Source organism: Kwoniella europaea, chromosome 3 (genome assembly GCF_036810445.1).
Source record: "Kwoniella europaea PYCC6329 chromosome 3, complete sequence".
Lineage (NCBI taxonomy): Eukaryota > Fungi > Basidiomycota > Tremellomycetes > Tremellales > Cryptococcaceae > Kwoniella > Kwoniella europaea.
The window spans coordinates 1,473,754-1,499,663 of NC_089489.1; the positions used below are offsets into that span (position 1 = coordinate 1,473,754).

The 25,910-nt window shown below is 43.8% G+C and overlaps 11 protein-coding genes and 1 non-coding gene across 12 annotated transcripts; 5 read left to right on the top strand and 7 right to left on the bottom strand.

Annotated features, from left to right (window-relative positions):
- Positions 1-109: 109 nt before the first annotated feature.
- V865_008398 (oxoglutarate dehydrogenase (succinyl-transferring), E1 component) lies at positions 110-3,529 on the bottom strand (the record flags this gene model as incomplete). The annotated part of the gene is made up of 7 exons (XM_066232134.1): positions 110-313; positions 370-687; positions 766-826; positions 878-2,717; positions 2,774-3,026; positions 3,077-3,284; positions 3,351-3,529. 7 exons carry the CDS (start codon positions 3,527-3,529, stop codon positions 110-112), a joined length of 3,063 nt encoding a protein of 1,020 aa, XP_066088231.1.
- A 1,876-nt stretch (positions 3,530-5,405) lies between these two features.
- Positions 5,406-5,520, bottom strand: V865_008399. The gene has a single exon (XR_010725606.1). It is a non-coding gene; the product is annotated as a 5S ribosomal RNA (ribosomal RNA).
- Positions 5,521-6,122: 602 nt separating this feature from the next.
- Positions 6,123-9,276, top strand: V865_008400 (uncharacterized protein; the record flags this gene model as incomplete). The annotated part of the gene is made up of 8 exons (XM_066232135.1): positions 6,123-6,870; positions 6,962-7,194; positions 7,254-7,373; positions 7,436-7,507; positions 7,569-8,134; positions 8,215-8,637; positions 8,710-9,016; positions 9,109-9,276. 8 exons carry the CDS (start codon positions 6,123-6,125, stop codon positions 9,274-9,276), a joined length of 2,637 nt encoding a protein of 878 aa, XP_066088232.1.
- Positions 9,277-9,489: 213 nt separating this feature from the next.
- On the bottom strand, positions 9,490-10,388 carry V865_008401 (uncharacterized protein; the record flags this gene model as incomplete). Its single annotated transcript, XM_066232136.1, has 6 exons — positions 9,490-9,517; positions 9,580-9,760; positions 9,825-9,917; positions 9,980-10,032; positions 10,113-10,292; positions 10,369-10,388. 6 exons carry the CDS (start codon positions 10,386-10,388, stop codon positions 9,490-9,492), a joined length of 555 nt encoding a protein of 184 aa, XP_066088233.1.
- Positions 10,389-10,689: 301 nt separating this feature from the next.
- V865_008402 (uncharacterized protein) lies at positions 10,690-12,229 on the top strand (the record flags this gene model as incomplete). The annotated part of the gene is made up of 8 exons (XM_066232137.1): positions 10,690-10,750; positions 10,912-11,050; positions 11,201-11,291; positions 11,424-11,581; positions 11,658-11,720; positions 11,780-11,925; positions 11,992-12,146; positions 12,218-12,229. 8 exons carry the CDS (start codon positions 10,690-10,692, stop codon positions 12,227-12,229), a joined length of 825 nt encoding a protein of 274 aa, XP_066088234.1.
- A 375-nt stretch (positions 12,230-12,604) lies between these two features.
- Positions 12,605-13,238, bottom strand: V865_008403 (uncharacterized protein; the record flags this gene model as incomplete). Its single annotated transcript, XM_066232138.1, has 3 exons — positions 12,605-12,679; positions 12,782-12,881; positions 12,985-13,238. The coding sequence occupies 3 exons, from the start codon at positions 13,236-13,238 to the stop codon at positions 12,605-12,607; spliced, it is 429 nt and encodes a 142-aa protein (XP_066088235.1).
- Positions 13,239-13,806: 568 nt separating this feature from the next.
- Positions 13,807-16,530, bottom strand: V865_008404 (uncharacterized protein; the record flags this gene model as incomplete). Its single annotated transcript, XM_066232139.1, has 8 exons — positions 13,807-14,255; positions 14,328-14,665; positions 14,728-14,828; positions 14,894-14,978; positions 15,047-15,178; positions 15,255-15,574; positions 15,676-15,768; positions 15,886-16,530. The coding sequence occupies 8 exons, from the start codon at positions 16,528-16,530 to the stop codon at positions 13,807-13,809; spliced, it is 2,163 nt and encodes a 720-aa protein (XP_066088236.1).
- A 329-nt stretch (positions 16,531-16,859) lies between these two features.
- Positions 16,860-19,786, top strand: V865_008405 (uncharacterized protein; the record flags this gene model as incomplete). Its single annotated transcript, XM_066232140.1, has 14 exons — positions 16,860-17,001; positions 17,075-17,137; positions 17,208-17,310; positions 17,411-17,607; positions 17,678-17,871; positions 17,948-18,091; positions 18,160-18,490; positions 18,566-18,797; positions 18,867-19,069; positions 19,149-19,192; positions 19,258-19,284; positions 19,364-19,466; positions 19,536-19,605; positions 19,669-19,786. The coding sequence occupies 14 exons, from the start codon at positions 16,860-16,862 to the stop codon at positions 19,784-19,786; spliced, it is 1,971 nt and encodes a 656-aa protein (XP_066088237.1).
- Positions 19,787-20,205: 419 nt separating this feature from the next.
- V865_008406 (uncharacterized protein) lies at positions 20,206-20,601 on the bottom strand (the record flags this gene model as incomplete). The annotated part of the gene is made up of 2 exons (XM_066232141.1): positions 20,206-20,334; positions 20,413-20,601. 2 exons carry the CDS (start codon positions 20,599-20,601, stop codon positions 20,206-20,208), a joined length of 318 nt encoding a protein of 105 aa, XP_066088238.1.
- Positions 20,602-20,907: 306 nt separating this feature from the next.
- On the top strand, positions 20,908-21,739 carry V865_008407 (uncharacterized protein; the record flags this gene model as incomplete). Its single annotated transcript, XM_066232142.1, has 3 exons — positions 20,908-21,117; positions 21,225-21,419; positions 21,500-21,739. The coding sequence occupies 3 exons, from the start codon at positions 20,908-20,910 to the stop codon at positions 21,737-21,739; spliced, it is 645 nt and encodes a 214-aa protein (XP_066088239.1).
- A 157-nt stretch (positions 21,740-21,896) lies between these two features.
- On the bottom strand, positions 21,897-22,792 carry V865_008408 (uncharacterized protein; the record flags this gene model as incomplete). Its single annotated transcript, XM_066232143.1, has 4 exons — positions 21,897-22,024; positions 22,113-22,409; positions 22,489-22,566; positions 22,648-22,792. 4 exons carry the CDS (start codon positions 22,790-22,792, stop codon positions 21,897-21,899), a joined length of 648 nt encoding a protein of 215 aa, XP_066088240.1.
- Positions 22,793-23,438: 646 nt separating this feature from the next.
- Positions 23,439-25,907, top strand: V865_008409 (uncharacterized protein; the record flags this gene model as incomplete). The annotated part of the gene is made up of 8 exons (XM_066232144.1): positions 23,439-23,597; positions 23,677-23,870; positions 23,967-24,334; positions 24,462-24,594; positions 24,675-24,753; positions 24,845-25,222; positions 25,374-25,758; positions 25,816-25,907. The coding sequence occupies 8 exons, from the start codon at positions 23,439-23,441 to the stop codon at positions 25,905-25,907; spliced, it is 1,788 nt and encodes a 595-aa protein (XP_066088241.1).
- Positions 25,908-25,910: the final 3 nt, after the last annotated feature.

The window sequence follows — 25,910 nt, forward strand, 5'->3', positions numbered from 1 at the left end:
TACAAATATGTGTTGAGCGACTCGCCATCCCCATCCCATTACTACCGAATCTACCTTCTACCTTCTACCCTCTACGCACACCTACCTTTCTTTGAGATCAATTTATCACTTATTGCGATTGTTCAGCAGAAGCAAAAGCCATCTCGTTGATCATCTCAATCTCCTTCTTGTGCGCGTTCTTGTTACCGGTAGCAACAGATGAGGAAGGTTTCCTTCCGGCGTAGATAGGAACCTTACCAACGTGATGTTGGGTCTCTTTCAACGCGGTGATCAATCGCGGTTGAACGTATGTCCAAGCACCGTTGTTGAGAGGCTGCAATTAATACTTCATCAGCAAACAGGTTGAATATGGACGCATTATCAACTCACCTCCTCTTGGGCCCAAACGACATCGGCGTTAGGGTATTTATCCAAATGAGGAGTCAACAAGTCGTAAGGTAAAGGTGATAATTGTTCGATTCTCGAGATGGCAACATCATTTATACCCTTGTCTTCACGTTCCTTCAACAATTGGAAGTAAACCTGACCAGTACACAAGACGTGTCTTCGAATCTTCTCCGGTTCGACCAAGTTTTCGGGATGAGGTTCAGGCAAGTATCTTTGGAAGACATTGTCACCGGTCATTTCCTCAAGGGACGATCGGGCTTGTGGGTGTCGCAAGAGAGATTTAGAGAAGAACACAACGAGCTAAACCGCGGACAATCAGTATCTGATTTATTTCATTTATATGTACGTATCTCTATATATGCACAGACATTGACTTACAGGCTTTCGGAAATCTCGCTTTATTTGTCGTCTCAATACGTGGAAGTAGTTCGCGGGGGTACTACATATAACTGTTAGCATCAACAATACGGTGAAGGACCACTTCACTCACGTTGGGTAAACGATTTGCATATTGCAATCCTGATGTTGTCTATCCAGTTTCTCAGCGGATGGGTAGATTCTAGGTTCGTCATCACAGAGCTGTAAGAATCGTTCGATTCTACCCGACGAGTGTTCAGGACCTTGACCATCGTAACCATGGGGTAAGGAGAGCACTAAACCAGTTCGTTGCAACCATTTTCTTTCACCGGATGCAATGAATTGATCAATAATACACTGAGCGTTGTTGGCGAAATCACCGAATTGAGCTTCCCAGATGGTCAAACTGTTAGGTGATACCAATGAATAACCCAGTTCGAATCCTAAAGTACCAAATTCGGACAAATGCGAGTTACAAACGGTGAATGACCCTTGTTCGCTACCGAGGTGTTTCAATGCGACATAAGTCTGTTCGGTTTCTTGATCGTGAACGACAGCATGTCTCTGTGAGAAAGTACCTCTCTCCACATCTTGACCTGAGATTCGAACGTGAGTTCCCTCGAGGCACAAAGCACCGAACGCCAAAGCTTCAGCAGTTGACCAATCAATGTTCTTACCCTCGGCAACAGACTTTCCTCTAGTAGCGATAATTCTAGCAAGGTTCTTGTGAGGAGTGAAACCTTCAGGGAATGACGAGATCACATCCCCAATCTTCTTGAGGGTTTCTTCTTCAGTTCCGGTGGGCAAGTGAGGAAGGACGTTCTCGGCAAGTTCCTTGGGTGTAGGGAAACCTTCCCATGACGATGAGAGCCATTCTCGGGCGGATGGTTTGTAATCCTTAGATCCATCGTAAGCTTTCTCCAACATACCCCAAACCCATTGTCGGTGCTCGTCAATCTCCTTCTCGGTGAAGGTACCTTCCTTGATCAACTTGTCGGTGTAAATGGACAAGACGGTAGGTTGTTTCTGGATGGCCCTGTACATCTTGGGTTGAGTAAATGAAGGTTGATCGGTTTCGTTGTGACCGTATCTTCTGTAACAGACGATATCGACGACTACGTCCTTCTTAAACTTGGCTCTCCAGTCAGCAGCAAGGGTACAGACGTAGTTGACAGCTTCTACATCATCACCGTTGACGTGGAAGATGGGGGCATCGATGGACTTGGCGATATCAGAAGGGTAAGGAGTTGATCGAGCGAATCGAGGGTCGGTGGTGAAACCGATTTGGTTGTTAACGATCAAGTGGACGGTACCACCAGTACCGTAGTTGGGGAGCCCTTGCATACCAGTAGTCTCGTAAACGACACCTTGACCAGCGAAAGCAGCATCACCGTGGAGCAAGACACCCATAGCTGAATCGCCGGTTCCCTCATCTCCCTCGAAATGCTGGATAGCTCGGGTCTTACCGAGCACAACAGGATCTTCAGCTTCCAAGTGAGAAGGGTTGGCGACAAGGGAGAGGGACACTTTCTTTCCACTAGGTGTAGGTCGAACATAGTTGGCTCCCAAGTGGTATTTGACATCACCACCACCAGTATCATCTTTGTCGGTGTTGGCGAATTCGTTCAAGATGGCTTCGATAGGTTTCCTGATAACGTTTCCGAGAACGTTAAGTCGACCTCTATGAGGCATACCCATGACAATTGATTTCACACCGGAGTCGACTGATCGATCTATTAAAGCTTTCATACCGGGGATCAGGGATTCACAACCTTCTAAACCGAATCTCTTTTCGTTGGGGTATTTTGAAGCAATGAATTTCTCGAAAAGTTCAGACCACATCAATCGATCGAGGATCATTCTCTTCTCCTCAGTGGTGTAGTTCCATTGTACGGGGATTTCTACTCGTTCTCTCAACCAGTCACATTGTCCTCTGTCGACGATGTGGACGTATTGCACACCGACGTGGGTACCTGTTCGAGGTCAGCTTGATCATCCTGATGCAAATAGCTAGCTGGGAGGTACTCACAGTACATCCTCTTCAATTCTTCGATAATTTGACCCAAAGTCAGTTTATCACTCTCTACTGATCCCTTGAATCGGGGGAGGATACCATCACTGAGTTTGAATTCCTTTTTCAGGTCTGCCTCTGTCCAACCGTAGTATTCGAGTTTCAATTCGGGGGGAACACGGCTGTCGAGGTCGGCGTCGGAAATGTGGAGGGGATCAAGGTTGGCGATGTGGTGTCCTCGGACTTGATAAGCTCTGATGAGGAGTTGGACCTGACAAGTGGTGTTAGCTTGAGCGGAGTAGTGACGTGGGGGCTACTCACTTTGAGGTAATCTGTTACATCTCCACTACCTTCCACATTCATCTTTGGGCTACCATCGGCAGCTGTAGGTACTGAACTGGCAGCGCCGATGAAACCAGGTGGTGGGGTGTAAGCGGAAGATGATGGAAGACCTTTATCAAGCCCAGAGAAGTAAACAGCCCAAGAAGAGTGAACGGCCTTTGGATCTTGTTTCCAAAGTCGGTACATCCTATAATGATGGACTATCAGCACCGCCACCTGAAATGCTTGTAACGACACTCTTGCTTTTACTCACTCCTCGGTATAGTATGTGTTCCCACCATTGGCAAACAGGTCATTCTTACTTGGTGGCTGAGCCTCGGTAGCATACGTTCGTTTCTGTAAGATGGAAGGCCTGACGACGGCAAGTGACCTGGCGATTTTCGCGCTAGGTCGGGCGTTGAGATGTACATTCCTCGGTATCGTTCGTATCATTTTGATTATAGATGATCTCGACGATAGATGAGTATCGTCGATGGGTTTACAAGAGTTGTATGGTGGTTGGAAAGGGTATGAAAAGAGTGGTAAATTGGGAGCTAGAGGAGATGAATGGTGGTGAGCGGTGGTGAGTGGTAGCGATGACAGTCAACTTTGAATTGTTTGGCGGGGAAGAGTAGAGGAAGACGGATGTATTTCATGTCACGTGATATATGCTGCTACCCGTTTTTCGGCCTGAGAACCGACACTGCAGCAACGACCAGCTGATCCACTGCCGCGGGTACTCACACTCGCAAACTTAAGCGGAATTGCCGGAAGCGTCATCACGGAAAAGGGAACGTACGAATGGCATGCGCGGACATGCGCGCAGACAACTACACCTGTCACCTACTATACATACGTCGACAGCAAGATGACTCTCCTCGACCAAGCCTGTTATGGTACTATCACTGCCACTTGGCGAGGGGCGATGTCTTTGCTCAAGTGAAAGGATGTCTAGCATGTTCAAAGGAAGATGCTCACGCGCCCAGTCAGTTAAGAATCACATAGCAGAGTCAATTGTGTGGCACTCTCTGGATTATCATAAAACGTCTAATGATCTCAACGACGCTGTGGGGCTAGGTATAATTCAAACATCGAAATAATGTATCCGTAACGACTGTCAGTCATGAATCTGATCTGGAAAGCGGCCAATAGCACGAAGCTACCCGATCGATCTCCTTCGATTCTAGCAGAATTCCATTGGAGGATTGGGTAACGAACGAGTAGAATATTTAAGTCCTGGCTGTGTAGCTGTGACGGCGCATTCTTGTAACCCTATATGTAGGTCAAAGCTGCCTCGTAAAGGTCCTTATTGAGACTATGGATCAAAATATGACATTAGATCGTTGACCAGGATTTTTGGACCATGGCATGGGGGGCACTATAACCTGATTGGAAGACAATTGGGAGGCTGAGTACCCGTGTTTCGTCCACGGAAGGGCTCGACAACGATCCCTCTCGACTTTGTGACCCGTGTGACATAGTCGCTCAGATAATGTAAAATATGTTTCTCTCTGAACTTGGCTGTACGCATGTGTAGCTCCCGGATTTGTTCGAAATTACGACGTTGGGTTGTTATTTTAATCCAAAATCGACATTCGAAATCCAAAATCTGATACACCAAGCCCATGAAGACTTGCGTCAGTTTCATCATTCTCATACATAAGAATCAGTAGCCCGGTCGCAGCTCAGTAGATCGTATCGTCCATAAAGCCTACTTCCGAATGGATATCGACAAGTACGCAAACTTGCTTTATGGATATGTTGTAAAGTCTGTGCAGCGAGACGAACAGACCCACAGCAACAAGTGACTAATGTAGACCGACTGACTGAGCAGGTCGCATTGACCTAGCTGGAAGATGTACCTTTTGAGACCAACCGACTACCCTGTGGTTTTTCGCCCCCTTGCCAGAAAACTACTCCTGAAGCACCGAGGGAACGAATAAGATACAGAATGACAGATACAAAGTAGTTGTCAGGGTGTTATACCATCCTTCAAGAGCGCAGAAACATACTCTCGTGGAATGACGCGGCAGCCCGACAACTACCTACATGACTAGTGTCACGACGCTAACTTAAGCGTCACACAGCTACACTTCACTGTATCTAAAGGTCTCGACCACCACCATAGCTCCGGGACAGATTTGCTCCATGGTATCTAGGCGGAGACAATTTGAATTCATGATTCAGCACAACCATTTTCATTGCGAAGAGAAGCGATTCCACGATAGCGTTTCGTTTGGAGGAAGGAGGTCTTCTACTTGAAGCTGCAAAGGCATTCACTCCTTGCCAACTCCTCCATGACATGCAACATGGAAAAGCAAAAAACAAAAACTACAACACCCGGGATTCCCAAGTGGTCCCCCACCTTGGTACTAACCAAGCGATAGCCAGCTTTGCTGCGCAGAGCGGACGGGATGCGGCGTTTTCTGGCTTCTATGGTCGTAGATGAAATGAAGATCATAACAAATATTATATACCGTAGATGTGAGGCGATTATTAATGCTCTGAGAGATGTGGGTGACTTGTGAATGAGATTGCCCCTTGTGCTCATCCCAGCTTGATCCGAGAGTTCACTATTGACGCGTTTTTTGAGATTTTGAATAGGTTTCCACCCAAATGCCTTAACCGGCGGTATCCAGTGAGAGAAGAATATCACTAATTCTCATCAGTCATGCTACTCCCATGTTCTAACATACCTGCCATCGACAGGAAGATCGTGCCATCCTCAGTGCCAAATGCAATCGTGCTAGTGTCGAGCATCTCCTCACTCTCTACACGACTATGTCTCAAGAACTGCACGCCCTTTGAATCGAAAAAGAAGGATGTCGCCAAAAATCTTTGTGTTCACGGAGTTCGATCCGATCTCCGAATTCGGCACATTTCGGTTTGGCTGAGAGGTGAAATGTCAAAAATATCTGTTCGACAAGACGATTGTTGAATTTCGAGTAAATATTGACAGGTATTTTAATCACACAGCATCGAGACCATTCTCTCGCCCTAGCATAAATTCTCGATCCGGGTCTTGCGGCTCATCCGAACGACCAAGATGCTATCGATACGAACAGCTACTGCTCGACAGTCGGTGTCTCGATTAGGTCGAACAACATCGCTCCTACCTATCGATATCCCTTTCCCGCATGCTGAATGTAGCTCAGCTCCCTCTCGCCGATCATATGCTTCGTCATCAGCTGCTACAGCACCAGCATCAGCCCCAGTGGAAGACGTCGAGGGTCCTTCTACCCTACCAGTAGCGGACAGTCATCATGATCGAGTACCCTTAGGGACAAAGGAGAAAAGACAGTTCAGAGGTAATCCAAGACTTAGGAAACAGGCTTTGGCAAATGCACGTAAACTGAATGAAGCTATTCAATCGGAAAAGACGAACACGTCGACTGTCACACCTTCAACATCCCCTTCTTCGAGTGCTACGCCTGATCATCCAAGTGAAAAAGAGGATTCATCCTTTTGGTCGGATTTGCTTACTCGACCATCGACCAGTTCGAAAGAGGCAGATTCGCCTGGTGGAAGTGCGCCTACTCTCGAAGATCTGCTCGCCAAGAAACCAGCTAGACCGCCACCCGATCCATACCATCCTAAATATCCTAAACTATATCAGAAATTAATTGATGATCTGGATAATGCCTTCGTACAACGTCAATTGAAATTCTTCTGTCGACAATTAAATTTATATACGAATAGTAAGACAAGTAAAATAGGATTCATAAAGAAGATTCTGAAAACTTGGGGATGGGTTGAACCGAAAGATGAAAGAACGGATATGAAGAAACCACACGGTGAGTTGACACATACCTACCCACATATATCGTCTTTCCATGCAAAATACTTTTCTCCGATGTTAGCTTATACTGATCTACTTATATTCAGTATACGATCTTCCACCTGCCGAGCTATTCTTGTTCTTACGTGAGAACGACCTAATCCATGAGATGACCAAAGGATACGAGAGAATGGAATTAGCTGTGGTACCACTGTCGGAAGCTCCTCAAACTCCCTTTAGTCCGACAAACGCAGGAGATCCAAACAGGATGGTATTAGTTGCGGTAGGAAGAGTAGGACCGCTAGTGAAGCTGACTAATCTCATACAAGAGAGGAAGAAGGTGCGTCGAGCTATAACGTTACCGAGTAGGTGGAACTTGAGCTGATTTAACGTTCTCAGGCTATACAAACGATAGAAATCTCCGCACAAGAATTAGACGGTTTCAAGGCTCCTGTTGGATTGTTGCAGACTGTTTCGAATGCTACTGGAGCGTATGTCGAACCGTTATCGGATGACAAAGTGAGTAACGACCAATCAATCAACCCTGGAACCAGTCTCACTGATGATTGGTGTTTTTTCAGTATCGTATAACAGCCATGTCTGTTGAAGATGCAGAAAATGCAAAGAGGTTATTGACTATGGCCTCTTTAAGGGTGAGCTCATTATCTAGCATAGTATTATGTAGAGCTCTCATATTGACACCTTTGGGAATAGATCAACTCGCTTCCTTCTCATCGATCACTCGACGTGCTATTACCTACTCCTCGACATTTCCAAACCCAACCATTACGATTATCCCTATATCCTTTTATACCCTCCATATCCGAATCTTTACCTTGGTCAATCGCATCAAACTCAAACTCCCAAGCTTTGTTCAGGTTGAAAAAAGTGACTGAATGGAACTCGAAACCAGCTATAAGGGAGATTGACCATAAGAATGAGAAATTGTATTTGGCCAATTACATGAATCTTTCCACTCCCATTTCCACCGCTGAATCAGAAGAGAACATGAAAGGAGAAGGGAGTGGTGGAAACGAAAGTGTCATAGATAAGGAAGGAGAGAACGAATTCCAAAATTTGATTTCTAGTTTAGGTGCCAAGAAAGGTAAAAAAAGATTGAAGGTGATCTTTGGTAATTTGTTATTCACCAAACAAGGTAAATTGGCTATCTTCGATAATCCATTACCTGGACAATGGCCTATTGAAACTTTGAGGAATTGGTTATCGAGATCTTCTAAGGATGTCGGCGGCGAAAGTAAGAAACCGTTATTTACACCAAGGTTAGTTCATCACCCTTTATCCACTGTCTTTGTCTCTAATCGAGAGCTTATGGGAAATGGATTTAATTGTGTATATTTAGTTTGACACCTTCAATGATCCAATTCCCATTTCTCACCGGCCAAACAAGGGAGATCCGACGCATTCGATATAGATCATTGCCCACTTCTACACCTGCTGGAGAATCGAGGTTTGTCGAATTCACTTACGCCAAACCCAATGCAACTACGGGAGAGAACAACTGGCAGGATCGGTTGGGGGCGATGTTGGATGATCTGGAGAAACAGATCGAACAGGAGGATGGGGTGGCTCCTTCACCTTCACTCGAGGCATCAGAGCAAGATGAACCCACACGAGATGACTCCATCACCTTCTCCGGAGAAGTGAGAGAGGGAGCTCTCGCGGATGTCTCTGAAGAAAATGCAGTCAAAGAGGAAGATAGTGAAAGACCTTTTGAAGCTGTATTTGGAGTAATCAGAGAATCAGATTTGTTCATACCTGATCGGTAAGTTATCCATCTCTTTTGTCTCACTTGATCATATAAGGTAGCTGACGAGATGTTTGAATGCTGGATTAGACCAAATGACGCAAGAATAGTATCAACGTCAACAGTGTCATTACCAACTTCCAAGATCCCCGAATCAATCGTCAACTTATTTGACCAACAACTATATCAAGATAAGATGTCACTCAAACTTACTTCACCTCCATCTAAAGTGATGATCAAAGATGAAGAGTATTTATTGGAGTATGATGAGAAAGTCGAATTGACCGAGGAGATCCAGGAAATCCCCATTGGTGGGAACGTATTGAATTTGGTAAAGAGGAGTTGCAAAGTTGTGGAAAATGGTTTGGAAGATTTGAATCCTCTCAATTATTCCGAGGTGAGTGAACTCAATAACGCCAACACTACTTCAAATCTGTGAAGTAGAATCGGAAGAGGGAAGTTGAACTAATTGTAGTTTTGTTGGTATAGCTCGAATGCGGCTCCAAATCGGATGGAACCCTCCCGATCGAATTTTATAGAGAGTTCGCTCATATGACGAGAGATGTCGGACCGGATGCGGGGGCTTTGAAGAGAGGTAATATATTGAGTGGATTAGGTGCAGGTTTAGGTGGTTGGCATGGGATGATTCATCAGTAACAATCTTCCATCGTATCTATTAATTCGTTCATCATCGATCATTCTCCTCTCCTCTCCCTCGGATGTTTTGCATATATGGTATCAATCATTTTACTAGTGTTTGTTTTTTTGGCATGTCCTGTACGGGTATATAAATGCATGGCATGGGAATGTACAATGAACTCTATCATAATCATTATTGATTCATTACATTTCGTTATAGCACAGATCGAGTCAAGTAGTTGGTCGTATTCGATTATACCTATTCGCTCATCCACCACACATCAGTAAGGATTCTTCCATAAAACGAAATGGTAAACTCACTTTGGCACGATCTCTCTCAAATATTCGATATGTTTTTCTCTCAGATTCTGTTCTGTCAATTGTCCCGTCCCATCCCATTTCCTCCTCTCTGAATTTTCACCGTATATCACGGTGTAAGGTGGGATCGTTTCTATCTCACCTTCTTGGAGGGTAGGTGCAGGAAGAAGAGTCGTTCCTGCGCCTTCAGATCAACCCATCAGTCAACCCAACCAGCTTATATGAGGTCAAGGGGGTAAACATCTTACTAAAGGTACAATGATCTGCTATGATGATATTTGAAGATACGGTTGAACGGGGTTGGAACGTATTCCAATTTCCTACTGATATCGCTTCTATACCTGTTCAATACCGTTAATTACCCATACGCAATTTGTATCATTCAGTTCAAAAGAAGACTTACGACAACCAACCACGAAATGATTATTATCACCTATGCTCATGATTTCTTTATTCCTACCACGACCCGAAACCCAAAAGCACATTAATCTTGTTTCTACAATGAATTCAGCACGAGTGCGAGGATGGTGACTGACCTATTAACGATGATCGTACCTTCCTCTATTACACAATTCTTTCCTATCACTATAGCCCCTCCCAAAGCCAATATCGTCGCTTTGGGATGTACCACACATCCTTCACTTATGGTTATATCACCCCGCAGGTCGGTATCTTGACATATAATCGATCTTGAATGAGCCGTTATTTTGGATGGTCTGGTGATGCACAAGAGTAAGAATCAGCGATCAACGATACTCGCTTCCACAATGTTGATTCAAGATTCACACTCACGGTGCTGCTGTACGTGACATCTTTCTTTTTCATACCACACCAGATTTGATACCTTGTAGGTCAGTGAGATCATATGAACACACTCGATCATGTTCATCTCTTCTGATTCTCCTCCACCGTCGCGCCCAGACCGTCCTTCTATGGCCAACATGCTAGTGCTCGTAATGTTTTCCCATTTTACGGACATCGCCGCTACTCGACATCACCATACATACCACCACACCTTATAACAAGAGTCAATCAATGCTCATCTCCATTTCAATCTTGCCACCTTTTCTCACACTTCATCTCAGACCATCGTATATCAGCTTACCAGGCACAATGAGTTTCAACGACTTGGAAAGGGGACAGAGTCAGCCTTTACTAAGGGGTAATGCACCTGGTAGGTCATCTGACAGGATCAACCCAACTCGAGCGAGAATGAGAAAGCTGATTGATCCTTCCTTCTGTTGGTCTCTCCTCCTTACTTCGTTCAATGATCAATCCTTTGGTCATATCGTATCTATCTTCTCTGGTTTTACACACTGCAATTCACAATCACAGACCAAGATGCTACTTTCACTGCTCTTAAGGACTCGGTATCAATTCAGATATTCAAGATCCAAAGCAATGTTCAAGGTATACAGAAATTGGTAGATAAGTTGGGTGGCAATGGGGATGGACCAGCTTTACGGACGAGTCTGTAAGTGTTTATACTGTTTGTGTCACGATATGTGAAAATGTAATAGAGGATCAGTCTGGCACGGTACAATGATCATGACCCTCATTTGGTCCATTAACATCCTTCATCGGCCGAGTATGATTGCTAATGTACTTCGCTGGTTTTGTTCAGACATAACCTGACAGAAGCTACTCGAGAGATGGTCAAGAAATCCACCGACGACGTAAAGAAATTAGCAGCTTATCCAGCAGGAGGGGAATTTGTGAGTCGTCTAAATCCTAAACCCATCTACCACAATACCCTTAGCATTCAACATAAACTTTTGCTCGTCTTGTACTACTATACTGTATAAAGCATCAACAAGCTAATCGCTAACAACGTTATAACTCACTAGTCAAATCGTAAACCAATCCAAACCAAATTATCCAAAGAATTCGGTAATGCCATAACCTCTTTCCAGAGGGTATCTCGTCAATCGGCAGAAAGACAAAGGAGTTTTGTCGAAAGTCAAAAAAGGAGGGTAGATAAATTAGTAGAAGAGTCTGAAGAAGCGTACGTCTATATTCACGTCTGCAATAATCAGCTACATTTTCTTTCGGAATCAGATCAGCTGATGTTTGCAAAATAGTCATGAGGAACCTAGATCTTCGGTTGAACTGGAACAAGTCCAAGCTCAACAGCAGGTCCAACAGTGGGTAAATAACCAAATTACTAACAAATCATTGTGCTAATGTGATAATTGGCTCAAAGGGTATCACCTCAAGAACTCGATTTCCAAGAAACCCTCATTGCTGAACGAGAAGCTGAAATAAGGGAGATCGAAAGTGGTATACATGAATTGAATGATATTTTTAGAGATTTAGGTACGATGGTCGTCGAACAAGGTGGATTGATAGGTGAGCGAATTTATTCATCTTGAGCTTTCTCTTTGTGTGAGCTCATCATGTTTGATGGTTTGTTAGATAACATCGAATCAAATGTCACTTCCGTTGCGCGCGATACTTCCTCTGCTGCTGAAGAGTTGACGACGGCACATGAGTATCAACGTAAAGCAGGTAGAAGGATGGCTTGTCTGTTGGTCATACTTGTTATTGTAGTTGCAGTTGTTCTCCTCGCTGTGAGTGTTTCTTTTTTCTTCCAATTCCCAGGCGATCACGAAATAGCTGCTGATGTGCATGTTGTTTGTAGATTTTATCATAACATTTCGATCGTTTAGGATATGATCGTACTTCGTACTTCGTGCTTCGTATTTAGTTTTTCTAATTGTATTGTAAACTTATTTGTCCTTATACATGCAACCCTGCACGATACACGCCATGAGTTGATCAATATGCGAGATACATGCTATAATGTGAAAATCTTAGATACAATATCATACTTTACACCATTCTGAGATAGTTCATGTCGTACTGAGAAAGATGCTGACTCCCCAGCGAACATGAAATTGAAGATAATATACAATTATAGAGTATATACTCTACATGAATTATATCGAGATTGTCCATTTCGTAACTAGTCCATTGTGTCACTTGATCCAGATTCTTGATTCGAGATTCAGATGGTATCGTCCATTTGTTAAATCCTCATCTTGGCATTAGATACGAGATTAAGAGATTGGTTGAAATAGTTTATACCGGTTGATCCTGATGCCTATGAAAGCCAGAGAAATCAAAATCAGTCAATAGGGTAAACGAACGAACGAGATAGATAAATCGGTATATTGATTTGGGGATTTGGGGGTGAAGTACTTACTCCTACCAAGTATGGTACAGCCGCTTTGAGATAGTATGCTCCGGTGGTTGTGTTGGGTAATTGGAGGGAATAAGTCGTATTGCCAAGAGTGTTGTTACCGCTATGGCAGAGACCAGATAATATCAAACGACTGATTAGCTCTCCCTCTCGATGCATGCACCAAAAACCAGATTGACATGTCTCAGAGAGTCCACCCAACTCACTATAAATTTTCATAACCCATTTCCATCCCTACGCATTCCACACAATCATCGTTATCATCCCTTAACAGACCCCATACTATCCCGAAATCGTCCCAGTTCTGAATATGGCTGTACGACGTGACTGTCACGCTGATGTTTTGACCTGGGATGGCGGTATTGGAGTCGAGGGTGATGGACGCAACTCGGGCGAGGGAGAGGGGGAAGAGGGATGCAAAGAGGATAGAGAGGAGGAGGATAGGTGAAGAGGATCGCATCATTAGTGGATTCTTTGATAAGATGGATATAAAAGTAGACTAGTGATCGAGGTGATCTGTTGATTTGCCTAAAAGTAGATATTGATTTGATTCGTAAATTAAAGAGAGAGAAAGAGAGTACACTTGCTTCTATCCAGATATATATATATATACCTTTGTCAACCAAGCACCTCTTCCGTCACTTGTCGTTATGCTCAAACGATACACACACCATACACCATACATCATACTTTCACTTCACATCACAATCCACTCCACACATCAAAAATAGAACATAGAACATAGCACAGCCATAAGGATATATATCTTAGATCAAACGAGTGAATCTCGGAGAATCATTTTAGCTTAAACTCTGATGATCAATGTGAGATCGGCAATGCAATGAGGCAACAACGTCATACACAGCGATCCATGAGGACCTGAACGTGGCAGGCATGTGACAAGCAAGACACAGGTGATTAAAGATCCCCAATAGCCTGCACACTATGTACGATCAAAGATATAATGCATACACAATGGAAAGAAGAAAGTATGGAAGTATGATAGCAAGGTAAAGGTCGTATAAACTCTACAACTCCGCAATCTTCTCAGCTAACAGACCCGCACCTTTCCTTACACTCTTCTCCACCTCCTCCTTTACACCCTTCTTACCCAGTACTTTCTTCACTTTACTCACCTCTCCTGATTTTCTGAGCGCTTCAATAAGCTCTACCATAACGAATGGTGCATTCCCTTTACATATCCTCAACACATTATCATTCCCTCCTACGGACTCATCAGTTATTGCTTCCCAAATGGCAGAAGCGAATTTGGGTGATAAGTCCTCATCGGTAATTTCGACAGATTTGGTATTATTGTTGAAATGACCTCCAGATAGGAGGGTCTTGTAAGTACGAATCGAATGGGAGAGATCGAGAGGATGAGAAGTGGATTGATCAGGATTGGGGTCGACGGGTGCAGGATCGGGGTAGGGGATTGATAATGCTTGAGATAAAGTTGAAATGGCTCCTGATTTATCTGCAAAGCAATTCCGACAGTCAGCATTCAGTATCTCGCACATTGACAAATGGAAGTATGGTATCAACTCACCTCCTTTAGCATAGATCAATACTTCCTGAACAACCAAGCCCGCTCCTGGGTCTCTAACCATCTCATCACCCTTCTCTTCTACAGCCTTTAACAGCCCCTCGGAGGCATAGCTGAGCAACTCCTTCCTTCTCACTTCGGTATCCTTCTTACTGGTTCCCAACTCTCTGGCGTGTGAGGCAGAAGCAGCTAACGATTGGATAGTCTGAGGCATGAAGTGTTTGGTCGACGTTGGGGTCAGAAGGTAAAGTAAGACCCTTCGACCTTGTTTATCGAACGCCAAGTTGGTAGCAAGGGATACAACGTCCGAAACGAAAGCTTTACCCATAAGTTTGGTGTCACTATGAGACGATTTCCATCAATCATCGGCAGTCGTTCAGATGACTTGTAGAAACAGACTCACTCGACACAGTCGAAAGCGGTAAACAACACCATCTGAGCATCACCATCTTTACATAATGCTTCGACGTGTTTACGAAGAGGTTGAAGGATAGTTTTTCGGTCCTATCAAAAACGTGCTGAATGTCAGTCATCGATGTAAGGACTACGCTGAGCTCCAAGCAGCTGACCTTGGCATTACATCTGACGATCAACTCTCGCACAACAGCCGAACCATCCTTGGTGTGTACTATCTCGGGGAAACTTTCTGCACCACTATGGAACGAAGAGGTATTTCCGTCAGTTATGATCAAACCAATATAAGACAGCAGACTTTCACTTACGCAGCTAACAATTCGTGCAATTTCTTATCAGCAGTCTCTTTATCCAAAAACTTGAAAATGCAAGTAACGTATTCAAGAACCAGTCGATGGAAGATCGATTGAGCCAAAGCTTGTTTCTGAGTAGCGTTGAATCTGTCAAATATCAAACAAGTATTAAATTAGTCACCCAAGCCTAGGGATTATTCCGTTAAGAGTGAAGATAACTTACACATCCAAAACAGTTTTTTCTACACCATCTAAAATCCTTTCTCTTCCTTTACTTTCATCACCTATCAGATCCTCCAATGAAGCTTCCAACCCCTTAACTTCGATACCTTGTTTACCTCCATCGAAAATCTTCAGTTCTCGTGGGTAGAACCCTCTCACGAGCAGTTTACGTTCTTTGGAGGTAGCGTAAAGATCGTAGAAATCGGACAAGGGAGTGACGGCGTTTGAGTGGTTAAGTAATGTTAAGAGAGTAGGGGTGAGTTTAGGGATTAGGAGAGGTCGAATGGAGGGGACGTATCGAATGAGTTTGGACATGAGGAACTATTAAGAGTCACACACCAAAGTCAGCACGTGTGAAGATTGGAAATTTTGTGATATTGCGATGATATAAAGTGATTGATTTAGAATGATTGATAACTCACCTTGGAATACTTCGATTCCATCATATCTTTCCATCTAGGTTCCAACTCCATAGCTACACCTGTACGTTCCTCCTTGCCACCGAATTTGACAATCTACCAGCACACCAGTAAAGAAAGTATACATCAGCAACTATTCATTCGAGATCCAGGTGTTTCGATATCATACGACACCTGACAGCTGATTTTACCTAGATTGTATAGCTGACTCACAGTCTGTAAGACTCTCCCACCTTTATGTCCCCTCGAAACCTCGTTAATCCTCCCCTTCACAGCATTATACAATTCGTTAATTGGCTTTTTCCTTTGATCCTTCGATAAATCTGCTCTTCGCGCGGTCTCCCAGAGTGGTAAGAGCGTATCATGAAGTAGTGGATGAGAAGGTAATAAAGTAGTTCGATGAGGTTGAGCAGCATGTAAAGCCAATTTCTCAGATTTGGTCAATTTAGGTTTTTTCTCTTGTCCCTCTCCTTCGTTTCCTTCCAAAGCTTTATCACCCATCTCTTCATCTTCATCTTCAACTTCATCCTCTTCTTCAGAGAAAGAACCTTCATCATCATCCATACTTATATCCTCATCGTCATCGTCGTTTTCTTCCCCACCACCTGCTGTAATAGGTTTCTTACGTCTTTTCACATCTTCTTCCTTCTCCCTTATAGGCGCTGATCTGCTTTTACCATTGTTATTGCTCTTGTTCTTGTTCTGGTGTTTACCAGCATTCTCATTTCCCTTGTTGGCGAATGATTTAGATGGTTGAGGTTTACCGTTGTTGGTTTTTGAAAATTTGGATTTACCACCTGCCGAGGATGATGAGCCGTCAGGGGCTGATCTTTTCTTGTTGAATTGCTTCGAAGACATCGTATTTTAGTCGATATCAGAGAGATAGCTTCGATCTGAAATAGCAAAATACTTGTGAAGTACAACGGTACAACTTGATATCATGCAGCACCTATGAACTTTTGAAAAATCTTGGGAAGCGTAAAGATGGAAATCTGCTCAGGAACGACAGACCACGTGGGAAGAAACACATTCCAGGCTTTTATCTATCTAACCCTCTCACTTATCAACCACTCCCAACTTGCCCTTCGATGCTTTCCAAAGTATAACAAGCCTTGACTATTAAATGTAACTCTGCTCCTACAGCTTACAGTAGTATATATTATACACCTCGTCAGCACCGACTGGAGATGTCAGAAGACGCGGGCCCATCCACTCTAGGCAAAAGATCAAGAAATGGAGTATCTCCAGATGGTCAAGACGTGAAGAATGACAATGCGGTACCTGAGATGCCAGCTGCCGACGCTGATGACTCGTCAGATGAAGAGATAGGTATGTAATAGCTGGTGACCACGTATATTGGCAAATAACTTTAGCTGACACGACCTGTGTGAATCACGGATAGGTCCCATGCCTGGAGGTGGGGGTGATGTGGTAGTTAGTAATGGACGAAAGAAGAAGAGAGCTGGTGAGTAACCTCCATTCGCCCGGATGAAGACAAACCCACATGGACTAACGTATGTCAATGCCATCTGCAGTATTACCCCACGAGAAGTTATATTTGGCTTCACTCCCTGATACGGATAGGTACTACAAGTCATTCATGCACAGAGAACCATTAAATACGGTAACCATGACTCGGTGAGTATTTTACCTATCGATACGAGTGAAGTGTTATAGAAAGCTGGTCGAAGAGAAGCCGATGTTGAGTATTGCCTATCTTACGGAATATATATTCTAGGACGAACTTCGTGATAACAACATCGATAGATGGTCATTTGAAATTATGGAAAAAGCAAGAACAAGGAATAGAATTTGTAAAGCATTATAGAGCTTCTTTAAAAACTATAGTGGGAACTTCTGCAAGTGATGATGGGAAATTATTCGCTACTGTCTCAGAAGGTGGGGAAGGTAGAGTATTTGATGTGGTTAATTTTGGTAAGTCACACGCGTTCCTGAAACCAGTAATATCGTATATTGATTATTGTTAATGTGTGATGGCTTTTAGACATGATCAATATCCTAAAATTCCCTTTCACACCCAAAGCATGTTGTTGGATCCATCAACCAGGAGCTGGCCAAGCCCTATTAGCTGTGTCCGAAGTGAACACTCCGACAATAAGGATATATGATGGAAGAGGTGATGGGACTCCGTTATATACTTTGGAGAAGATACATAGAGCACCTGTTCATCTCATGGTTGTAAGTATAGCTCAGCTCTCTCTGCGGAATTATCCCGAGATGAGAACAATGAAGCTGACGGGTCTTGGATCACTAGTACACCGCCAAATACGATTGTGTAGTTTCAGCGGACGAAGATGGTTTCGTAGAATATTGGCAACCCAGTGAACCATGGGGTTTACCCTCAGTACCTGGTTTATGGGAATATAAATCCTCTACCGATTTATTCCATTTCAAAAAGGTTAGCTGTTTTACACCTCGTACCTTTCCTGTCGGAAGAGAGAGTGCTGATGATTTTTTGTTCTTTAGACCAAAACACTTCCAACTTCATTAACGTTCTCTCCTAATTCATCTCATTTCGTTACTCTCGCCTTACCATCCCGTTCGGTTCACATATTCAACTTCCTCACCGGTAAACTGACAAGGACGTATGACGAGTCATTGACAGCTGTAGTGGAGATGCAACAGGCCGGAACGGCGGTGTTTAAATTGGATGATATGGATTTTGGACGACGTCTGGCCGTAGAAAGAGAATTAGATAGGAGTGAGAGTGGTCCAGGAGGGATGTTGAGGACTGCTAATGCAGTTTGGGATGAGAGTGGGAATTTCGTTCTGTATCCCACTATGTTGGGTATAAAAGGTTAGTAAGAGTCTTCCCCTTCATTTAGGATCTTCAGGGGTAAAGCAATTAATGAGTATTTGGTCGTCTAATTAGTGGTGAATACGGTAACCAACAAAGTCGCTCGAGTTCTAGGTAAAGATGAGACATTGCGATTCTTGAATTTGGCGTTGTATCAAGGTGCCCCAGCCAAGAAGGGATTAACGACAGTCCAAATGGCAGCATCTGCCAATCCTCTCTTACAAGAGAAAGGATCAAGGGATCCTCATCTGTTCGCTACGGCTTATAAGAAACAGAGGTTTTATCTTTTCGCACAAAGTGATAAAGAGTGAGTGCAGCTTGTTCAGGAGGAAAGGCCATGGTCTCCAGCTGATGGGGGTTGTGTCTATCTGTGTAGGGAGAGTAAAGGAGATAGAGATGTGTTTAACGAAAGGCCAACAAGGGAAGAACAAACCGTTGCTATACCTTCTGCACCTGAGAAACAGAGAGTATCAGCTACTAGATGTACGATACATACTACCAAGGGTGATATCACATTACAATTGTTCCCTGATATCGCACCGAAGACGGTGGAGAATTTCGTAACCCATGCTAGAAATGGTGAGTGATATTGTTTTCAGCTTTGTGGCAAACGTTTATCTGTGTGAAAAGGGTGAAGTAGCTGATGTCGTGGAAATAGGTTATTATAATGGAACCATCTTCCACCGAGTTATCAAGAAATTCGTGAGTACACTTTGCGTCCTCATGACCTGCCGGAGAATAAGAGATAGCTGATGTGGGGTCAATAGATGATTCAAGGTGGTGATCCCTTAGGCGTAAGTCTGCTGTCGAATCGTCCTTCACCTCAAATATTGGACTGTTGATAGCTGATGATATCTATCGCATGAAAAACAGGACGGAACAGGTGGTGAATCCATCTGGGGAGGTACTTTTGAAGATGAGATATCACCTAAAGCTCGTCATGATAGACCATTCACACTTTCGATGGCCAATGCAGGTATGTTCAGCTTACCTTCTGTGCGCTCCCGATTCTATGTTGGATACAAGAAGCTGATAACGTATATAGGTCCCGGAACGAACGGCTCTCAATTCTTCATTACAACTGTGCCGTGTCAATGGTTAGACGGTAAACATACGTGAGTCAAATTCATTGACACAACCTCAGTCTCAGTACTAACAAAGCTGATGTGGTGATATAGGGTATTCGGCCGAGCTGTCGGAGGATTGGATATCATAACTGATATAGAGGATGTAAGGGTCGATAAGAATGATAGACCGTTTGATGAGATTAGTATGTCGAGTATCACCGTTGAGTGATGGTTGTAGGGTAGAGGGTATTCAGAAATATGCATAAATACATAAGATGCGAGAATGGGTACAGCTGGTGTAGATATAGAATTGATAGTCCATGTGCTTGAGGGACTCTTAACTTCCATGAAGACTAATCTGAAGGCTTGATCTGAAATTCTTGACTTTGCAGTTGCTAGTCTACTTGCATCCACAGATTTTAGAGTAGCATTGACGACGGAGCGACTATTTTCTTCGAATGATCTTCCAGATTTTAATTAGCGCTAAATCGACGGAATGTGATAGCACGACAGATATTCTGTTGTTTTAGACAGTCCTTTTTCCTCTAAAGTCAAAGTCAAAGTCGAAGTCGAAGTTGGATGATCATAGCTTGATGTTTGATGGTTAATAGTCGACTATATGTCAAGTTACGCAGAGAGGTTCTGAATCTACGAGTATTTGAAGTACTCCCACCCTACCCAATTGGCAATGGCGAACCATGATATTACAGGTACCAATAGCGGGATGAGGTATTTGTAGTGATCATCTTGACATATTGGCTCTGTGAATGGTATATACTACAAAGCCAGAGATACGATTAGTGTGACTATACAGCTTTTTCCGGACAGAAGACACATAAGACGTTATAGACTCACTTGAGATGGACAATAGATATATGATATGCCGAGTAGAGCTGAGCAGATCGATACAAGGTAGAAAACGGCGGATAAGAGGTATAGGTAGGTGCTAGACCATGGTCGGATGGGAGGAGGTGCGAAGGTGATTTTCCGGCTTGGTTGTCGGATTTGCGCATCTGTCGTATAGGCGGTGATATTGTCCACCATCTTCTCCCTCTGCTACCTTGTCAGAGCACTGGTATGGGTTGCTGCATAAGGTTTAGAATGCATCTTTCAACAATTTGTTTGCACTCGAGTGTTGACTTACTGGTGGCCTTCGCGAGGAAATTAGATTAGCCGTGCGATGCGGCGACCTCCGCTCCCACTTGTGACCTGCACAGATCTCCTCACTACTTACTTCATCGCCAAACGAAACGTCATTAACCTCTTCTGCAACTTCTAGTCTCAAATAGACCACTAGATCGCTGAATATCATACATATCACAAGTCAAATACCAATACGAGCACAAAACGATGACATCCCTCAACCCATCTCACAACCCATTCAGATCGTCTGCCCAAGCGGTACATCACCCTTCGACCGAGAAGCAGCAAAGTAACTTCCCTGATAGTCTGCCCACCGTCAACGAACATCACCATGAGGATCATAAGAAGGCAAGGAAAGAAGGCAGGAAGAGAGTCAAGCAGGCTATGCCTGTAATGCCTGATCTACGCTTCGAGCAGGTAAGTTACAATGCCAATATCATACAATACATTGACCAGACTCTTATGTCCTATGATAAGAACAATCTGCTGGATTTTCTGATTCCGTATTGTATGTTGGAACATAGTCATACCTCCTTTCCATCCGACCTTTCCTCACCCCCCGTCCGACACCTACAACAATAGAGAAGAAAGGCCAGATCGAAAAGACAAAACCTAGCGGGACGTTAGTGAAGACTGCAGATGAAGATAGGGTATTTCATTGGGGTAGACAAGTCGATGTTCAGTGGAGTAAAGTTCTTTGGGTGACATTGAGAGATCAGGTAAGTCCATGATGCTTACACTGATATCCATCATACTAGAACAATCAGACGATACTAATCTTTATGTTCCGTGTGATTAGGTCGTATCACCCTTGATACAAGGTGCTTTATGGGGATGGGCGACGATCTTCCTTGCTTCTACTGGAGCAGTCCTCCGTGCGAATCTGTACCCCGAAAGTCATGTTAGACGAGGTAGGATCTCAGGTGGGCCAGGTGGGAAGGTCGATCAGTCTGGAGGAGGCAATGCTGTAGGTGGGGTTGGGTGGTGGAAGAATTGGGTAGGAAGCTTGTTTGGGGGTGTACAGAGTGCTACGGTGTAATCTACAGGATCATATCATACCACAAAATGTATATTATACTGATTCATGATTTATGTATAACACAAGCTACAGCTTATTATGGATTTATTCAATACAACGAGTATGTATGTACATGATGTGAGCTACTCCATTTCATATGGATGATTCATCCCTTTGATCAATTGGGATAAGACTTGTCTTTCTCAGATAAAGGTGTATACTCTGCTCCGATGATCTTAGCTAGATCTTCAAGGTCGGTATGATCCTCTGTATTTTGCATTCTATGGATATACGAGCAAGTACCGTCTAACTCATCGAAATCGGAAATACAATATATCAATTAGCTCAACATCAAGAGTTCAGGTTTTCATGTTTTGGTTTTGGTGACACTCACCTTTTTCAATGATCACCTCTCCGCCATTCTGATTATTAGGTCCTCTGACACTCTCCAACCCATGTCCTGGAGTTTTCAGTAAATTGTGTTTGAGCGATAACCAAGTCCTATTGAACCCTCCTCCTAATTCTGACATGTAGGTTTTCTTCTCACCATTGTTGGATCCTCTGAGGGTCCTACCGAAGTTGAATAACTTGTGTAGATCGAGGGAGGGACATGAGTAGATTGGATAAGGTGATGAAGTCCGGGTGAGATATGAGGGAATAGGAGAGGATGTACCGCATCCGATTATAAATGCTGATTGATGTGCAACATCGAACGTATTCAGTGAAAGGAGGATACCAGTAAGATTTTGTTGAAATGAAGACGGACATACCCTCTGTACCTTCAGGTAAGCTTGAGGGAGGTATGGACTTGCCAAATTGATATGTATAAGCTTGACAATTTGTGCACCCTACAATTACACCATTCTCCAATTCAGCTTGGACAAACTTGCGACGACGTTGCAATATTTGTGACATGTGGGTATACTGACAAAAATGCCTTATGAAAATCAACACCACTCTCTTCCCTTTGATCAAGTCTCCAAAAGTCTGCTTGGTCCCATCTTTATCTACGAGTTCGACATTGCAGGCTTGTTGGATCTCTTCGAGAGTCAAAACCTGATTGGCGTCGACCATTATTCTGCAAGTCTATGATGTAGTTGGTACAGTGAAATAGTAGAAGATGGACATAGGTTTCGATGATCCCACTATTTTCATCAATAATGACTTCCAGGTCAACGCCAAGGTCAAGCAGGTGTATTTCCAACCTTGATGGTTGATGACGATCTGACTATGGATCTGGATGATTTAAGCGGAGCATTCAATGCCCGAGTATGCGGTACTCATGTCCATTCCTGAAACGTATTAGACCTGCTTCATGAGACTCGTTGTCTGTCTACTTGTCAACTTGACCTGCAATGCATCTATCTACAGCACATATTAAATCAGAAATAGGTCCATATGCTTTGATGCATACCCATCAGGTTGTCACTTGCGACATCCCATCTCCCACTAATGGGTGTGGTATGATTTGTCCGGAACAACAACCCGCCGAACTCGTTTTCCTCGGCTAACACCGTGGATCGAGTACGGACGGAAGATGATTGTTGACTTTTACCCTGATCACGATATATATGGCAAAGAGGATGTGCATGGAAAAAGTGGATGGAAGTTGTACTTGACATTCTTCCTCTTGGTGACTTTATAAACAGTGGGGACAGATCGAAAGCACTTAGATTGTCGGAAAAGAAAAAGCAAAGGACAACCAAAAGACATACGAACGATGCCCTCCTTCTCACCTTTACGAGCAACAGCTCTCAACTTTCGAACCTCAGCTACTCGATCCATCTCGAGACGAAGACTCACCACCCATGCATCTTCATCGACTAGGAGGATCGATCAAAGATTGATCATTGCTGGAGGAGTAGCTTTAGCTGTACCTGTAAGCTCAAGCTAAATTGCCACCGATCGAAGAAGAAGGAGGCGTATGGATGCTGATTTCAATAAACAATTTGTGATAGACTTATATGTATTTGACAAGAGCGAAATTGGATTACCAGCCTGATACCGTTCCAGACAAGGTCAACTCGGATGTACCTGATCAGGTGCATAGCTCAAAAGGGGGCAAGGAGGTGAATAAGATTGGGAGTAGGGAGGTGTTGGAGAAGAAGGATGGGGATGAAGTTTGGGTGGTGATCAACGGGGAGGTATACAAGTGAGTAGAATGGCAATATCGCTCATATCTGATTTTGTTCAATGTTCAATTATCGTAAAATTCCGATTACTGACAATTTGATTTCCATTAATCTAGCGTCACCGAATTTCTAGATGAACATCCCGGAGGCCGTGAAATAATCGAAAACAACCGATCCAAAGATGTCTCCTACATATTCAACCCTCGTCATCCATCTGATCAACTCCAGCCCGAAAACCTACCTCCCTCGGTGATTCACCTGGGTCAACTGGAAATCGAATCGGCCTACGAGAGAGAACAGCTGGCAGTCAAAATTTCCAAATCTGAGGAAGATGAGCAGAATCGAATCAAGCAGAAAAGACAGGAATATGAAGAAAAGGGATTAGGAAGCATAGTGAACATGAGAGATTTCGAAGTTGCCGCGGAGGAGTTGTGCTCTAAAGTGGCTTGGGCTTATTATGCTTCTGCGGCGGATGATGAGATCAGTGAGTGCTGAATGAATAGCCGTTATGGTCTCTGGTTATATTGAGATTCAATCTTTGTATCATGGTTAGGCTGCTGCTCTTCATATAAGGAGAGTGCTGATTCTGATCTTCCCTTTGTTTTGAATAGCTAAAAACGAAAATAACTCGGATTACAAGAAGATCCGATTCAGACCTCGTGTACTTCGACCTGTCAAGGAAGTCGATACCTCGACGAAGATTTTGGGTTACGACAGTACCATACCGTTATGGATCTCACCGGCGTGAGTGGAAACTAAATCGTGTTCTATATCACCGTGGAGGGATGCTGATTAATTGCCATTGGTTCTTCTTTAATATATAGAGCAATGGCTAAACTTGGTCATCCGGATGGAGAAGTGAACCTGACCAAAGGTGCCGCTTCGACCGGTATAATACAGTGTGTAAGTTGGAGTGTTGTTTGCCATAAGAGCATAATCCGTCCATGTATATCGTTCCGATCTCCAGAGCTGACTTGTCTATCATTCAACCCAGATCTCATCATTCGCCTCATGTTCCGTCGAAGAAATAACCTCCGCCCGCACATCCAACCAACCCCTGTTCTTCCAACTCTACGTCAACTCCAAACGTCACCTCGCCGAAGAAGTCATTTCCAAAGTGAACAGACTAGGTCTCAACGCGATATTACTCACTGTCGATGCGCCAGTGGGCGGAAAGAGGGAAAGGGATATAAGGGCTAAAGGGGAATTCGAAGCTCCCAAGACTGATGCGTTCGATAAACAGGGTGAAACAAAGGGCGTGGCGGAGGCGATCTTCTCTGCGGTGGATCCGGATTTGAATTGGAAAGATCTGAAATGGTTAAAGGAGAAGACAAAGTTACCTATTATCATTAAAGGTGTGCAGACTGTTGAGGTGAGTTGAACGCCTTTCTGTTCATATGTGATCCGAGTGAGACAAAAGAACCAGAATCAGTCAGACCTTGAGATATACTGTAGTATCCTCGAGAAAAGTGGCTGAAATAGAGAAGATAGATATTGTATACTGATTCTCCTATTTGATATAGGATGCAGTCCAAGCTTACAAGCTCGGTGCGGACGGAGTGATCCTCTCAAACCACGGTGGTAGACAACTCGATACGACCGCCACGGGCTTATCGACCTTATTGGAAATCCGTCAACATGCCCCATGGCTCCTCCGACCAGCTTACAGGACTCCTACAGGTCCATCTAAGGAATTAGTAGAAAATCCAGATTTGCTCGTACCGTCTGTTCCCAAAGGGGAAAAAGAGACCGAAAGGAAATTCTCGATATTTGTAGATGGAGGTATATGGAGAGGTACGGATGTGGTTAAAGCTTTATGTCTTGGGGCGGACGCTGTGGGTGTTGGAAGAGGGTTCTTATTCGCTCAGACTGTTGCGGGTGTACAGGGGGTTGAACATGCTGTGAAGAGTGAGTTTTTATCCTTTCTACCGATAACAGATGATTCAAGGCTGATGTCGTTGAAAGTCTTCGAAAGTGAGATTCAGTCGACAATGAGATTATTAGGTGCGAACAAGTTGGAAGATCTAAGACCAAGTATGGTAGATATCGTGAATTAGTCG